General features: G+C 41.1%; 1 protein-coding gene and 1 non-coding gene across 2 annotated transcripts; both read right to left on the reverse strand.

The window, feature by feature from the left end:
* Positions 1-471: 471 nt before the first annotated feature.
* On the reverse strand, positions 472-17,600 carry LOC138835296 (Y-box-binding protein 3; the record flags this gene model as incomplete). Its single annotated transcript, XM_070033859.1, has 9 exons — positions 472-1,027; positions 1,272-1,370; positions 1,886-2,057; positions 4,102-4,199; positions 8,447-8,653; positions 12,048-12,170; positions 14,510-14,599; positions 16,570-16,603; positions 17,501-17,600. Coding segments are annotated over 8 exons (890 nt in total), but the record flags the coding sequence as incomplete, so codon positions are not given.
* Positions 13,631-13,766, reverse strand: LOC138835361 (small nucleolar RNA SNORA70). The gene has a single exon (XR_011374564.1). It is a non-coding gene; the product is annotated as a small nucleolar RNA SNORA70 (small nucleolar RNA).
* Positions 17,601-17,895: the final 295 nt, after the last annotated feature.

The raw sequence follows: 17,895 nt of genomic DNA on the forward strand, positions 1-17,895 counted from the left end.
TGTGACGGCCTCCCAGGTTCCCAAGGACTGTCGGGGTGTGCTGGACATGGGTGAGCAGTGTGACGGCCTAACCCTAATGGGGGAGGCGGGGAGCCCCGTCTGCAGTGCAGCATCCAGGGTACACACAGGATGGGCAGCATCAGGTTGTGGTGTTTGGGGTGGAGGCACAGGAGGTCCTGGAGCCCAGCCCCCCATGGGTACCTAAAGACAACTACTTGACTCCGTCATCAGCCTGAGGAAACTACTGGTGAGTCGGATAGATATGACTCAAAGGACCTCAACGAGCCTCAATGAAGATTACCAGACACAAAACAGCAAACAACTCAACTCAGACAAACTGCTAATTCCCAACTGCACATTTCAAAACAAAACCCGCTTACTGTTATCTGGAACCCATATGACTAATCAAGAGAATACAGTGGGGGAGGGGAACACACAAACATGGGAAAACATACGCAAGTGAGACGCCTGTTCCTTTGAAGGGTAACAATTTTATTTTTGAGGAACTTCTTACTGCACATTTTAAAAGAGAGTCATGTAAGAAATCAAAAATTGTGATCCTCCCCTCATTCTAGAAATAAATAAGGGCATAAAATTTCTTTTTAAATCATGACACTTGGAAGTTTAGCACCAGCATCCAAAATGAACAAAAAAGGAAAAAAAAAAAAGCATTTACTATATATTTCGGATTTCTTTGGTAGGGGTTCTTCCCATATGGTATTAATATTTCTTCTTTCAATTCATAGTACCAAAACAGTAAAAACCAGGAAAAACTAGAAACCTAGTGGTGGCTGAAACTGGGGAGGGTTCTCTCTTGCGTTCTGTGCGGGTTTTCCTGGACTGCAGATTGCAGGAAAAATTGCTGACATTTTCATTTTGTAGCTGTTAGTTTCACAAAGAATAATAGCAAACATTCTAATGTCCACATCTTGGTTAGTCGTCGACTTTATTGCTTAGCTGTTTCTTTGGTGTTGGTAAGGTCGTAGGTGTGCTTTATTTTTGAATGGTCATTAATTCTTTAGGTCACCTGGGAAAAATTAAATCAAACTTTTTTAAGAGAGTCTGCCATCATCAATGATGTTCCGCAAGTTCACAACCCAAAATTGACTCGAGGCAATTCCATCAGATAATTAACCACTAAAAATGTCCCCCAGAACCATAATGGATACAAGGGATTTGCATGTGCATGGATGCATCACAAGAACAGCAACTGGGCTACCGTTGACAGGTCAGCAGTACTGAACACATCGAGTGCAGACTTGGGCTCTTACCCTGTGGGTGGTGGAGGGGCCTGGGGAGCGGGGTCACTCAGCACCGCTCTGCTCGGTGGCCAGAGCAGGGTTCTCGGCTGGTGCTTCACCTGCCTTGGTCTAAAACACAGAACCAAACAGTGATTGTGGGAAGTTTACTGAAAGGTATATTTTCATACCTCTGAAGGAAAATGGCCATGCAACATTTTCACTTTTTTTACATGTATAAGCCACAGAAGAGAACTTCCAAATGACTTGCCAAAGACCACCACCCACCATACAGTCTCCAATGTATACTACTTTCAACTCAGGCTTGGAGGAAACTCTCTCTCTCTCTGGAATATTATCCTCACCAAGAGACACCCAAATGTTTAGCTCTAAGTCCCAATTAACATGAGTAATTTTTTCAGGGAATGTCAATTAATGGAATTAAACATTTTAGCTTGCTATAATCAAGCCATTCACTAAATTTTGATACAAAGAGAAGTGCTATATTTCCTATGTGTCAGGTTATCATATAATAAGACCTCTAAAGTGTGCCCTAATAAAGACTGACCAAACCTCAGTCTTCTGATTCGACTGCCTTACTAGTAGAGACTGACCCAACCTCACCCACCTGGACCAGATGGCTTTACCTCTTTGCCATCCTGTGAAGGAGCATTAGGAGGACGAGGACGACGACGATAGTTGTAGGGACGCCGGTATCCATGGCGAGCAGATGGCTGGTTTGGACCACTGGCCGCTTGTTGGTTCTCTTTATCTTCAGCCTCTCCAACAACTGGTGCAGGCCGTGGGCGAGGAGGCCCCCTACAGCATGTACATAGAACAAGAACAAATACAAATACAGTGACAGGGTTCTCAAGGCTTGTTGTTAGAGTCAAGTGAGAGTCAAGTACAGGGCAGTACTGGGAATGGAAAAAATTGTTTAAATTAAAATTTTTTGTCTAAAACAAAAGCCTAATTTCACCATCATTTTCTTTTTATTTGCACACATATTTGTATACACTGAACATATATTATGACCCTGACAGGAACTTTGAGACAGAAGAGTAAGAAAACAAGAAACACAGTATTATCCCGGATCTGTCCCCATGCAGTCCAGTGGAGACTAAGAGGACTAAACATGGGGAAAAACAAAAGCCTATTTTAGGTGGCAAACATCAGGAGTATAGATGACAGAAAAAAAGGGTAGAGATGACAAACTTCAGAGGAAAAGAGGTGACAAACATCAGAGGTAGAGGTGACAAACATGGGGTTGCACTAATCTATAACCAGGACAGTGCTACTCTTGTCACAGTGCAAGAAGGTCAGAGGTGACTTCCCAAGGTAAATGGTTAAGCAGTGAGAGCTAAAACCTAGTGACTTATCATCATGAGTGATTGTCTACAAATAGACTGAATCTTTTAAGGAAGAATTACAATCCTTCTCCACGCATATATTTATTCTTTCAATACATCTAAACAGGGAAATTTCAATGTGCAGGTTAGATTGATCTTCTCTCATCTAAAAATCCAATGACTATGTTGAACCAGTAAATATTCCAAAATCTAAAAAACAATGGAATGTTTTATGATTCTGGTTCCCAGCATTTTAGTTAGGAAGCTACTGACCGGTAGAATGAAACGTCATTCAGGAAGTTCTACTTCTACTCACCTCAGGGTTAGATGAAAGGTCTAAAGCTTACAGTATAAAAAAACAGTGAGAGCCAGCACTTGTGGCTCACACCTGTCATTCCAGCCACTCAGGAGCCTAAGATCTGAGGATCTCAGTTCAAAGCCAGTCTGGGCAGGAAAGTCCATGAAACTCTTATCCCCAATAAACCACTAGAAAACCGGAAGTGGCGCTGTGGGTCAAGTGGTAGAACGCTCGCCTTGAGCTGAAGGGCTGAGGGACAACACCCAGGCCCTGAGTTCAAGACCCACGATGGACCAAAAAAAAAAGTCAGAAGGGTCTTTTCAAAACATCAGACACAAGAAAATAACCTGCTGTGACACTGATGCCAATAGTAATTTTAACAGCAAGAGGAACACGTGATGTTTAACATCACTACAAACATTAAAGTCAAGATCTTAGATGCATTAGCACATTCAGTCCTGCCATTGTAGATTTCTTGATGTCCAATTTCTGGACCTGTTGGCTGCAGCTTCAGTCCACAAACTTGCATGAGAACATATAGTTATTAAACTACAGACTAGAACTTAAAGAAGACAATGTGATCAAGAGCCTCATTTAATCCATACATTAGAAAACTTCAGTTTAAAAATATTTAGCATCCCAAATACTGACATGCAATTCTTCTTCCATTACTAGCACTACCATTGAACTGCCCACCAATTAACATCAGTTTGTCTCTTTAATAAAAATAAAGCATGATTATAACCCTTGCACTTAGTAGGCTGAAGCAGCATCTCAAGTCTGAAGTCAGTATGGGCAGCATAGCAAGGCCTTGTCTTCAAAAAAGAAAAAAAAAAAAAAGGAAGTGGCACTGTGGCTCAAGTGGTAGAGGGCTAGCCTTGAGCTGAAGACCTAAGGGACAGCACCCAGGCTCAGAGTTCAAGCTCCACGACCAACCAAAAAAAAAAGGTAAAAGAGTTACGTATTAATTAACATCACACACAAGCTGCAGAATATAAATAATGGTTTGATACAGGTATAATGCAATAGTCCAGTTGTCAAAAACAAGAAACTGTTACAACAATATCTGACAATACAGAATAGGCAAATATTGAAGGCATGGTCAGAGCAGGCACATCTTCCAATTACATATATAGATCAACAAAACAGACACATATCCATTCTACAATAGCTCAAGGCTTCCATTCGTCATTACCTACGTAGAAAAGTTACATACCTACGGTACCTTGGGCGGTATGTGGGATTTCGATGAACTGGTCCTGGGAGCTGAGCTCCCTCAGGGACTCCATCCTTCATCTCTCCAATCTCACCAGCCTAGATGGGGCAATGAGAGCAGAAGGAAAATGAGGGTCATGGCCTGGTACGTAACAGGGTCAGAGAACACACAGCTGTGGATTTCCACACACACACACACACACACACACACACACACACACAAACCAGTACTGAGGTTTACACTCAGACCTCAAGCTTGTTAGGCAAGTGTTCTACCACTACGGTTTCATGTTTCCGTACAGGCTAGCCTGGACAATAATGTTCCTACCTACCTGACAAATGTATGCCACTAGACCCAGCTATTGACTGAAATGTGTTTTTGTTTTTGTTTTTATTTTGCCTAACCCGACCTTTAATTACAATACTTTGGATCTCAGACTCCCAAGTATCTGAGATTACAGATACAAGGCACCATGCCTGGCCTCTAGAACTGCTTTTTTCTGTTTAATTTTTTTGATGCCAGTACTGAGGCTTGCACTCAAGGCCTCGGTGCTCTTGCTTAGCTTTTCATTCGAGGTTGGTGCTCTACCACTTGTACCACACATTTCCATTTCCAGGCTGTTCCTGTTTACTTGGAAAAACGTTTCACAAACTTTCCTATCTGGGCTAGCATCAAACTCCGATCCTCAGAACTCAGCCTCCTGAGTAGCTACAATTATAGTAGGCTTGAGCCACCAGAGACCACCTTAGAACTCCTTTTTGCAAAGTAAAATAGTGCTCCACTATAAGTTGAACTCTTTCAGTTATAACAGTGAACTAGTGAGTTGATAGGTGTTTACAAATGACAGGAAAGGGAAGAAGAGAATTCAGTCTTTCACCTTTTCCCCAGAGCACAACATGTTACAACATTTTAAGAGCCAACATTTTCTCCTCTTGGAAGACAATCTATTTCATATAAAAGAATGCAGTACGTGTGACCACTGGGACATTTTCAACACATTCCAACACAACAACTTTACAACCTGACTCCACCTCCACCTCACTAAGTGCTCACCAGCACTTATTCAAATCTGAACCATGGGTTGGTGATGTAACTCAGGGGCAGACTGCATGTCAGCACACCAGGCCCTAGAAAGAACTAAAAATAAGCCCACCACTAACACCTGAGAGACATCACGGTATAAATATATCCCAACCTCTTTCTTGAAAATAAATCATTAAATTCTTCCCAATGAAGGATTTCATTACAATTTTGTATTTCAGTAAGAAAAGAGTCAGAAGACAATCAGAAGAGAGAGTCATGAAGACAATCAAAAGAGTCATGAAGACAATCCATCAAGCTTATCAACCTACCTGATTGTCTATTTACTTTCTAATCTCTTCTCAGCTCATGCTCATAACCAAAAATGTTTCTATTCTTTCTTGCTACCTACTCCCCATTCTAACCCAATTTGTCCCCTCCTTCTCTCTTTCACTATACATCTTAACTTGTTTATTCCAAATCTCTATCAAGACCTGTAAACACGACCAGAGAGCATCCACAGTTTTCTCTACTTAGAAAAACTTACAGAAAAGTTGTAGATTCAGAGTCCAACCCTCAGACTACACTGGGGTTTCACTGCCTATACAGTGTTCCACAATTTGGGTCATTTGGTGGATTTCTAGTGAGTCCATTTGGTTCATTCATCTTCAACAGAGAAAGCCAAAGAAAGCCATTTTCATCACATCACAAAGAAACCCTCTCAATCTTTGTCTATGCAATCCCTCCCACTTTTGTCCTCACCACATCACTAACCTCCTAGATCAAACCTAATAACCACTCCTCAGCTTCATTTCCTCTAGCGACTGGCAGCACTGGACAGAACTCCTTCCTGAAATACACCCTCCCAGCCTGTCCTGTTTCACAGTCTCCTGCTGGCACCTGTCTTCTCGGTCTTTAAAACGTTTATGTCCCAGAAGTGAGTTCTATAATTTTATTACTTACACTCACTCAACTGACAGTTTATCTCACCCCACCCTATGGCTTTCAGGAGGGTGTCTTATAAATGCAAGGTTGTACTGCAGCTCCAAGTCTCGTCTTCAACCTTCCTGCAAGATGGTACTTAAAAAACCTGCACCTCTGCACCTTTCGGTCTCTTCTCAGTTTCACTTAAATGAACCATATCTTGCTACTTCATCTTGCAACTTTTTACCTCTGCTTTGTTTGTTTTGGCTACTGTTTAATACAGGAAAATACACACAACTCAAAAAATTGTTTCCCAAACCCAATCTTTCATTGTTGTGCTCATAGTTTTTTAAGTCAGCAACCACAAACGTGTTGCTTACTCCATACACCACATATTCAGAGCTGTTACTTCTGTGTTTAAAATCTCTTCCTGTCCTGACTGCTGGCTCTCACCTCCCGCTGCTAGCACAAGCCAGGGACGATCATCTGCCCACTGGAAGCAGCCTGAGGCACCTCTCCCCACCCTACTGTTGTCCCTGAGACAGTGACCTTCTAAACGTGTTCCCTCCAATCACACCTAGAGCAAAACTAAGGTCTTCCCTACTTTCACAAGCATTCATGACCCCTCCAGCCCACCCCAACCCCCGCCCAGGTACACCTTCAGACCCTTCCAACCTCTGCTACTCGGAGAGAAAAAGGATAAAAAATGTAAATCACATTCTGCCACTTTTTGTCCATTTTCATGTAGGTAAAAGTTACTTTAAAAAAATATGGAAATCACTGCTCATTTCAAAGGCTGTAGAAAGAATGGAGTAACATTAATTTCAGACATCTGCCACTTGGTGTTAAACATTGTTGCTCTATTAAATAATTCTCTTCTCAAAGATTATAAATGATTGCTAGCAGCTCAGTAGTAGCTACACACACACATTTAACAATGAAAATCATTCTGTCCTGGACATATCTTGCTACTTTGTCTTAAAGAACAATACACACAGAAGAAAATATAACTTTCCTACTTTACCTTAATAGCTTTTACCCTTCATAGAGTCTACATATACTTTCCAAAGACAACACACTGGACCTTCAAGCTACCTTATTATAAGGAAGACACTTTTAAGAAATTTTAACATTTGCTTTAAAGGAGATTTTAAATCAGTAGATACATAAAAATATGACAGTGTGTTTTAGAAAATTCTAAGGGAAAGTTGAAGCAATCTGCAATCAGTTTTTTAATTTCTAACACTGAATAGGGCAAAGGTCAGCCTGAATTTTTAAAAAAAACAATAGCACATGCAGTTATGTGAATAGAACACACATGTTCAAAATTATTTTTAGTTTTAGTTTCTGCACGATACACCACACAGCACCATGACCTGAAACTCCGAAGGTGAAATACACTCTTCTCAGAAAATAGAACATATAAAAAATTAAATCCTGAGAGTGGTTATCAAAGAAAGGCATTAAACATAAATATGCATTACAATCCCACGACTTTTTCACGTCCAGACTTCCTTCCAAGTGTTCCATACCCAATGGCTCCATACATGTGAACTCAACTTGCTATTCTTAGTACATTTGTCAGGGGCAGCTGTTGTGTCCAAGGAGAAAACAAGAAGCAATGCCGAAAGAACACAGCCATGCATGATGGGACAGAAGTGTCACAAACAACAGGCTGGACATAATGCTCAGTTGCCACATTACATGGGGTGGGGCAGGTGGTAGAAGGGACACAGAGGAGGATAAAACCTTTGGCTACTGCAGATAGTGGACGCCTTCCTCACTTTCCAAGTTAACTGCAAACTAAAAAGTTGGTACAAGGCTCATTAATAACAGAATAAATTCACAAAAGCTCTACTAGTAATATTTTCCCATGCATGAGGCTCAACAACCATCTACATTCTCTGTAGTTTTCCTGAAAAGTCAGCACCCTCATCTAATTTGGTACTTTAAACGTGTTTTCTATGTTGCAGGCATTTTGTTGTTATACTCTTTTTATTTAACTTGAAAGTCCTCACCCTTTGGTATAGGTATTAAATACCTATATTCATCTCACAAAACTTCATAGATAACTCTCAGAGATGAGATTTAAGTCCAGATCTTATCCACACTTTTACACATACCACCTGCCTCCATTTTTCTTACTGTTCTATAAAATTGGGTCCCCTCCTATCATGGGTATGACCATGTGCTGGTGCTTCTACAAACGTTTCTAGAATGATTTCTCTGGAAAGACCGACTGAAGGCCTTGCATCCGCTTCTGCAGCATGGACAAGCCGCAAGCCAGGTGTTATTTCCAGCAGCTGGAGTTGGAGGAGGAGGAAGAGGAGGAAGAGAAGGAAGAGGAGATGGAGGAGGAGGAGGCAGAGAAGGATGGAAGTCCTGGTGCATTCTGCATTACCTGCATTCTGTTGGGATGGGGAAAGACCCGCGAGCGCCGGTCAAAGGCCTGTCCCACGTGGTATGGCGGGAACCGCCGCTGCCGGTACTGGGGGCGGTACTGGGGGCGGCGCAGCTGACTCCGCGCCCCTGGGAACTGCCCTTCGGTGGCTGGGGGCTCAAATCCTTCACTGCTGCCGCTCCCTTCCTCCTCCTCCTCCCCAGCGTACTAGCGAAGCAAACAAACAGAGATTCAGAGAAAGTTTCAGCAAGGACAGAACCAAAGAAAACCACTTAGGAGGAAAGTCGCCAAAAGAAAACCAAAATTAAAAAAAAAAAAACAAAAAACTTCCCAGAACAATCAGTTATTTACAGACAAAATGCATTTACCCCAGATTACCTGGGATAAAGTACACTGTGATTAAATTAGATCTATGCAGATAAAATATCAAGAAGCAGAAAAGCAAGCGCAATCTACCTATTAACAGATTTAAGTCTCATCTAATTAGAACTAGTAATATGACTTGACTAACCCAAAGGAGAACTAACTACACGACTTATATTTTCCTCCAATGTGTCTCCCAGCCTTTGCCCATTGGGACAAAGCCAGGACACTACCAAGAAAAGGATGTACTTCATGACATTATGAGCATAAGGGAGCCTAAATGGTTTCTGCCTGTAGCACTGAGTCTCCAGGGCCACCACAAAGTCAGTTGTCTCAGGATGCTACTGAGTGGTGTTGGCCTTCTTCCTCATCATCCCTGGTGAGCGTGAGGTCTGGGGACAATGACACACGGTCTACACGCAAAACTGTAATACAATCCAGCACTGTCAATGAAACCACACACCAGAACCAAAGAAGAATCCAGCCATCGCCGATGAAAACCATGCACCAGAGAATCCAGCCATCGCCTGTGAAACCACGCACCAGAACCAGAGGAGATCCAAACCATCGCCTGTGCTACCACACTTCAGAGAATCCAGCCATCATCTATGAAACCATGAATCAGAGAATTCTGCATTGTCCATGACACCACACACCAGAGAAATCTATGAAAGTATAATGCAATGCCACTCTTCTCACTCAAGGTAAAAATCTTGATGTTATTTAAATAAACAAATAATGAGCTAATTTCTCATACAATAGTAAGTATTAACATACATAAATAAAAATTCTAGATCCACAGTAGCATCTACACAGATAAATGAGGTCAAAACCAAAAACTTAAGAGAACCACTAACTTAATAAAATTTTGATTGGGCTTTAGCAGTAATATGTCCTAATGTTAACCATTTCTAAAAAGAGACCATACTAACAACGAAAATTAATGGCACATTTTCTATAATTTCCTACTATTTCACATACTATCATTTTATATTTTAACAAATGTGGCCACCAACAACCACTCAAGGGCTTTGTGATTTGAAAACCCACTTCATAGAGGGATAAGTAAACAGTACTATTATTTATGAAAAGTTAAGTTTTCAAGGAATACATTAGGAACTACCAAAAGCCCCTGTGGACTCATTTCTTATGGGGAATAAAAACCCACATGCAAAACTATATTCCCACCAGGTGCTGGTGGCTCACACCTGTCATCCTAGCTACTCAGGAGGCTGAGATCTGAGGATCACAGTTCAAAGCCAGCCGGGGCAGGAAAATCTGTGAGATTCTTATCTCCAATGGACCATTAGAAAACCAGAAGTGGCGCTGTGGCTCAAATGGTAGAGCACTCGCCTTGGGCTCAGGGACAGTGCATAGGCACAGAGTTCAAGTCCTACTACCGACAAAAAAACAAACAAAAAAACTACATTCCCCAGTAGAAACAGACTCACCTATAGGCTCAACTATTCAAATTTCAGAAATATCAAGCCATTCTACTCTATGTAAAATAAGGATCAAGAAACAATTCATAATTACAAAAAATATATTTCTACAGGAAATATTCATCACAATATTAACTCTTAAGAATAAGCATTTTGAAGGAATGCCTCTATCAGTTTTATACAGCCAAATCCTTCATGAAAAACTCTGTAAGACAATTATAATGGCAGCACCGGTGGTGCTTACTGGAAACAGTAGAAGACATCCACTTATGTACACTTCCAGACTTGTGCCATTTTTTCCTTACGTCCTGTTTCCGTTTCTGGAGGAAAACATCTCCTAGAAAAATTCAAAGATTTTTCTATCACTTTTACTTCTGAATTGGCCAAGAATTCAAAGTGATCACAGCTAGATCTCTGAGAATGAGTATGAACCTAAAAGTTAATGAAATGACAATGAAATTTATTAAATAAGATAATGTAGTAAATTGCTATAGTAGCTCATTCCTAATCTCTACCCCTCATGGCTTATTAATTAAAAAAACAAATATGGCAATTAAAACAAGAGTGAGAAAAATACAGAAGCAGATGAGATGCACTAAGAAATATGATAAAGTCACTCTGGACAGGATGTAAAGATGAGAGAATAAAGAGGAAAACACCTTAGTAAGGAGAGAGAGATATGTTACCAAAACAGAGACCACTGGAAGGAATGACTGCAGGTATTTCATTCCACTAAGATGTCGAGTCTCAAGTTTTTCTTTGCATGTCAGTTATCTGTGCTCTCAAAACTCTATGGTGTCATATTCTATGGCATTGGTCCCTACTTCTATTTGCAAAAGCCTTTAGATTTCTTTAAACTGAGTCTCCTAAGTTCTAACTAGATGGGTTTCTACAATTCTCTTTCTTTGATCTGTGACCAAACTAAAGAACAAAAGATCTCTAACTTATTTGCTGCTTTTTTATTTAGAAATAACAGCAAAATGTTATGCTACATAAAACAGCTACATTATTTACTTTTTGTTGTTGTTGTTGTTGGTCGTGGGGCTTGAACTCTGGGCCTGGGCACTGTCCCTCAGCTCTTCAGCTCAAGGAGGGTGCTCTACAGCTTAAGCCATGGCGCCACTTCCAATTTTCTAGTGGTTTATTGGAGATAAGAGTCTCACGGACTTTTCCTGCCCGGGCTGGCTTTGAACCGCGATCCTCAGATCTCAGCCTCCTGAGTAGCTAGGATTACAGGCGTGAGCCACCAGCGCACAGCTATTTACTACTTTTGTGACTGGTAGCTGTACTACCTATTCTCAAGCTTTATCCTTATTTTTTTTGTCACCAAAGAATGATTTTCTTAGGTCAGCTGTGTCAGTAACAACAAAAAAACCAAAAACCTGACTTAACCTAACAGTGAGAACCCGAATCCCCTCTGCCAGTGAGTGCCACAGGGCCACATTCTGGCCAAACAAAAGTACCAAGAAAAGGAAAAGCTTTGGAAAATCTTGGCACTGCCTACCTGTAATCTCCTCATTACAAGATAACTACACTTCTGTGACTTGCAGAAAGGGCATTCAATGGATACAACTTGACTGGCAAGTTTCCAATGAGACTGATAGCTATGGATAAATTCTGGCACTAAATGTTGCCTGACCCACACCCCACAAAAAAAGAAAAATCTCTTATCCTGTCGTCAGATTGGGTATCTCTAGGTATGCTTATGTCTCTGATCCTATTAAGACTTGCATTTAATACTTAATATTAACCAAGAGAAAACTTTCAATAACTGGTCAGGCACAAAGACAACCTACATTACGGGGAGGACCACGGCGTCTGCCATAGTAGCCACGTCTGTAACGGCGCCGATCAGCAGCATAGCGACTCCCTTCCACTGGAACTCCATCTGGGCCAGTCACATTGGCTGCTTCAGCACCCTGAGAAAGAAAACAAACACAGAACCTCCACATTGTAAAGAAATCAAACTAACTTCCCTCCACAAGAGCCTTGGTCAGCTACAATGTGACTCCTTCTTATTGTCATCTCAAATATAGGTTCAATTTTACCTACATGCTGAAGGTGCTTGATGTCCTGACTTACAGGTACGCAGCTGGCTAAATTAAGCCTGCTTGCATGGGTGACCTAGTTCAAGAACAGCAAGTAGTAAAGAAAACACAACTGCGTAAGTAGAAGCAATGTAAGACCTAGAAGAATGTTCCTTGATGGGACAGAACCACGGGCAACGTCAGTCTTCATAGAATATGCTGACATCTGTGCTACCTAGGTACCCCCCATGAGCCCCTATGGTGCCCAGCTCTATGTCAGAGGGGGGAGGGCAGCCTCCCCTCCCATGTCAGAGGAGGAAACCTCTCTCACCTTGGCAGTGGCAGCCAAGAGTCCTTAATTTAAAAACACAAGGACTACTTTGCAATCCATCTTTAGACCTTCCTATTATTATTGATACATACTTAGGAACCCTTGTACAGGGACAAATAAGTAATGTTGCAGTGATATTATTAACTGTGACAGGGAATTCATAAAGAATATGGATCAATTTGTAAAAGTTTGAATTCTGAAAACAAGCAAAAGTAAAAACAACCTGGAAAAAATATTTTAAGAGCTGGATGGGTTACCACAGATTACTGCACCACAAAGTTGCTGGAAAGTGATGTGAAATTCCAAGGAATTTGACAGATACTCTGTCAATCATACTGGTAAGGCAACCACTTAAATTTCAAAGTACATTAAAAAAAAATAAAGCAATTTTGTCTTTCAAGAGTTTGCGAACCATAGGAATCAGGACAGTGTGAAGGAAGGGCCAGGGAGAGAAGATGGGGGTGAAGTCACTCCATCGAATTAGTTTAGAATCTAAGCTCCTGCCATGGCACTTGTCGCAAGGGCTGAATCAAAGTTGCAAGTTTATTTAGATACATTCCATTTCTAAAAACAGGCCCAAGATAGAAAGCAATGGTCAAATATGAATCCTCTTCTACTGAAATTGTCTTTATTATTTGTAAGCAGAAATGCTTACAACCTTTATATATGGTTGGTAGCGGGCCAAGATCTAGCATTTATTAGTGAATATAGTTAAGGGGGAAACAGCACAGTGGCCATATTACAGGGCACAGGGCCGATGCATGTCTAGGGGAACATAACCGGGGAGGCATGTGAACACACAGGGATCAGGGAGTATCCTTTCTACTCATTGAGATATGCACTTGAGGTGGCCGGAGGGGCTGAACTTGGCTCCAGTCACATATGTCTGGTTCTGCAGCTTGGTACAGAGGCTCAAGAGGACCTGGCCAAGGTGAACCCTGGCCACAGAGCCCTGGGGCTTCCCAAAGGCACCCTGGAGTCTAGAATGTAACACATGAGTTCAGTTCAGAGGCACCTTGTGTCCAGTCTCCAAGGTCCCTTAGGACAAGCTACATAAGTAACAGGATCTATGCATTGCCCAGGAAAGCTGTTGCTTATAGCCACTACAAACCATACCCCCATGAGCACAGGAACTCAGTTAGCTTAAGTGGCCACAAACAGAAAATCTTGTGCTTTATTGTTCTTGGGTTTGTGTTTTGTTTGTTTGTTTGTTTTTGAGTCAGTCTTGCTGTGTAGCCCAGGACAGCCTTGCACTCCAAATCCTGTTTCAGCCTCCCAAATGCTGGGAGAACATGAACCACAATGCCCAGCAGGAAGCGTTCTTATGAAAAGAAATCTGTTGACACCTGGCATGGTGGTACAGCCCTCCATCTCAGGTACTAGGAAGGCTCAAGCAGGAGGAGCCTTAAAAAAACCAAGAAGAGAGGGAAAGGGAAAAAGGGGATGGGGAAATGAAAAAGGAAAGGAAAGAGGAAGAAATAAAAAAATATATTTTGTCCCAAAATAGCTTTAATGCATTTTTAATGCCAGAAAACACTAGCATTTTTCTTCAGTAATGAAGTTATTTTATGAAATGAGAAGTTAAAAGCATTTTGGGCTGGGGTGTGCCTCAAAATGATAGGACACCATTATGAGGCCTTGAGTGAAAATCCCAGTTCCATCAAAAAGGTTTTCATATACTGAAGATGTTTAGTATAGCATTCAATAATCAAAACTATTTCTGCTGAGCAAGAGCAATAGGCCCCGAGTTCAAGCTCCAACCACCTCACCAAAACAATGATAAATACAAAATCACTTTCTCCTTTCCTAAAAAAAAAAAAAATCCTAAAATACAGGTAATTCAAAGGAGCGAAAAATCTTTGACTATGCAAAAAACTGTTACATCGTGGTTACTGCTCACCTTTTCTCCTTCAACCACATCAAACTCAACTGTCTCTCCATCCCCTACACTGCGCAGGTATTTCCGTGGATTATTCTTCTTGATGGCTGTCTGTTAAGAAAGAAAACAGAAGGTTCTATTTCAGCATATTGCAATGACACTGCACAACACTATCAAAACAATTTTATCACTTTCAAGTTTACTTGATCTCCAAATAAACTATAAAACCATTTATTTTATAAATTCTTTGGAAGTCATCAGTTTTTCTTGTCTACAAAACATCTTCACCTAAAATGTATGCTTGTGTTTCTGTGTAAGATGTGAAGTTATTTTTCAGCCTTGCTGAGGAGGCACAGTGCTACTTGTGTCTTTTTTGGTGGTTAACTGAAGAGTCTCACAGGCTCTCTGCCCAGACTGGCTTTCAACCTCAGGCTTCACATCTCAGCCTCCTGAATAGACAGGACCAGGCATACTTTCACAGTTTTCAATCAAAAGAAAAGGGCAAATCATTGTTGCAACAAACTTCTGTATCTTTGGCTGATGCCCTAAACAGTTAAAGGGGCTGAGCTCCCATGAAATTAGGTCAACCTCACTTTTAGAGAGGGATTAGGTGTGTGTAATCCAGCCCTTCCCCTTCTCTGAGTAGGAGGGGTAAGGGAAAAAAACACAGTGAGTCAATAGGGCAGAGACCTCACCCACACCACAGAGGAAAAAGGCAGCTTAGGACAGGATACATGCGCAGGCACAGCCCTTGCCGCCATTCCAAAGCCAGCCCCACCCTGCAGGCTGAGTCCCTTTTCCTGTTAAACTGGGCTGACTTCAACACACTGAGGTGACTCACCACACCTCCTCAGGGGGCCAGAACCAGGTCACAGGCTCCAGCAAGCTGTGATGCCAATGCTGGCCACAGCAGAGAAGCTCCCTAACACCTACCAGTCTGCAGCTACAGCATACAACACTTTTCAGTCTGTCATGACTTTAAAAGTATCTGATCTCTTGAAAAAGAAATCAACTACAATCATCAAGGTACAGTATCAATGCATCTGCTCAAGAATAAATATAGAAATCAGAGGGCTTTTTAGACACCACTATCTCCAACTGTCAAATTCTTTTTTTTTGGGGGGGGGGGGTCTGGTCGTGGGGCCTGAACTCTGGACCTGGGTGCTGTCCCTCAGCTCAAGGCTAGCGCTCTATCACTTGAGCCACAGTGCCAGTTCCGGCTTTTTTCTTTTTGCTTATGTGGTGCTGAAGAATCGAACCCAGGGCCTCATGCATGCAAGGCAAGTGCTCTACCACTGAGCCACCTTCCCAGCCCTCCAACTGTCAAATTCTATCCCAATACCTTTACAGACCTAAAACAGAGGAAATAAAAATCAGGAGAAAAAAAAAAACACCGTTGAGACAAAGTTCCAGAACGAATACACTAGCATAACAGTGCTAATAGAAACACTCATTCCACACAACTCATCAAAAAATAAATGTAGTTCAAAATGTACAAACTCTGACCCTTCCCTTCCCTGTGGGGAAACATTCCAACAAAAGGGGCTGCCGGCCTCTACAGCTCACCAAGCACTGAAGGAAGCTCAGAGTCACATGCACACCAAGACAGGGAACAGGAAAGTTTTACCAAGGACAGTCTTTTAACTTTAAACTGTTAGTTTAAATGATCATTATTTCATTCAACTGCAAACATGAAGCTGAAAATAGTTAATACAATGGTATAAGCATCTGCCAATCTTAAAAAATGTGAAACTGAGCTCTTATCCCGAAATGGACCACAGAAGTGTTTATGTATGATTTTTAGAACTCACTTTTGGAAAAGGAACAAACATGTATTTAAGATTTCCCTCCTTGGGGCTGGGAAGGTGGCTCAGTGGTAGAACACTTGCCTTGCATGCATGAGGCCCTGGGTTCGATTCCTCAGCACCACATAAGCAAAAAGAAAGCCGGAAGTGGCGCTGTGGCTCAAGTGGTAGAGCGCTAGCCTTGAGCTGAAGAGCTGAGGGATAGCGCCCAGGCCCAGAGTTCAGGCCCCATGACCAGACCCATATGGAAAACTTAACATTTATAATCCTTCTTACCTGATGTACAAATACATCTTCTTTGGTGTCATTCCTGTGAATTAAAAAAAAAAAGTCTCATAATTCAGTACTTTTCTAGTGAGGATGTGCAGAAACTTTTTAAAAAATGATTAGATCAAAACCACAATTTTTTGTTTCCTCTAAACTCAAGACAGCTAGCTGGGATAGAGTCTCATTAAAACATTTTCAACTCGACAAGATACCAGCTTTCCTCCACATTACCAGAGCTGACATCCAAGCAGTTTTCCACATTCAGAAACATTCCTTTCCTCTCACCTCTTCCTAAATCACGCGGTATGTAACCAGAGCCTTAGATTTTCCTCCCTCCAAAAGCAAAGCGAGACAGTTATAAGGACAGGGCACAGCTGTGAACTAGGCTCTCCTTACACTGAAATTTAAAACAGATCTGCTACCACCCTTAACCCCCACCCCCCAACAACTGAAACCAACAAGAAAAAAAAGGAAGAGCAGCAAAGCGGAGCAAAGGACACATCCTATAAAAACAGCTTATGTCCAAACAGCGTGCAGTCACCCCAGGTCCTACACACTCTAAAGTTATCATCATTTTTGGAAAACACAGTTCCCCACAGGAACTGGATCAGACCTAGGTTCCAGGTCCAGCTCAGAGACTCACTAGTGTGTGGCCTTAAAGAAACTGTTCAAACATGTCAGGAGTCTATTTTGCCATCAGTAACATTATGGATATGAAGCTCTTCCCATTTCTGATTTTATTTCCTATCCTTTTTTTTTTCTTTTAATGATTAAGATTGTATGAAGTTATCAATTATTATTCTAGAAATGTGTTTTAATTAACATTTAATGACTAGTAATTTACAAATGACATTTCATCAATTACCTTCCAATTTATACAACCCACTAATAAAGTATGGCAAAACATAGGTATAAACTTAAAACATGTAGATATACATACCGATTTATAAATCCATATCCATTTCTGACATTGAACCACTTCACAGTTCCAAGGACTTTGGTGGCTAAAATAAGATTAAGCAGATAAATTAGCAACTGACCTAAAAAGAGATAATGCTCATATTACTAAGATTTGGATAATATTATATATGTGTGTGTGTATATATATATATATATATATATATATATATATATATATATATATATATGAAAGCATGTTTGAGTAAACCCTTAATAGCTTGATTCCAGCAGAAATTAGGAAAAGAAAATAGAGCAAGTCAAAATGTAAGGAAATATTTTACTAACCAACAAAAACTCCAAGTGCAAAAGGGGAGTCACAGTGGAAGAATTTAGAGTAACAATCCTAGCATATCACTTCCACATTGTAAAACATCA

The sequence above is a fragment of the Dipodomys merriami genome, unplaced genomic scaffold (assembly GCF_024711535.1).
Source record: "Dipodomys merriami isolate MVZ:Mamm:240054 unplaced genomic scaffold, mDipMer1.0.p SCAF_233, whole genome shotgun sequence".
NCBI classification, from domain to species: domain Eukaryota; kingdom Metazoa; phylum Chordata; class Mammalia; order Rodentia; family Heteromyidae; genus Dipodomys; species Dipodomys merriami.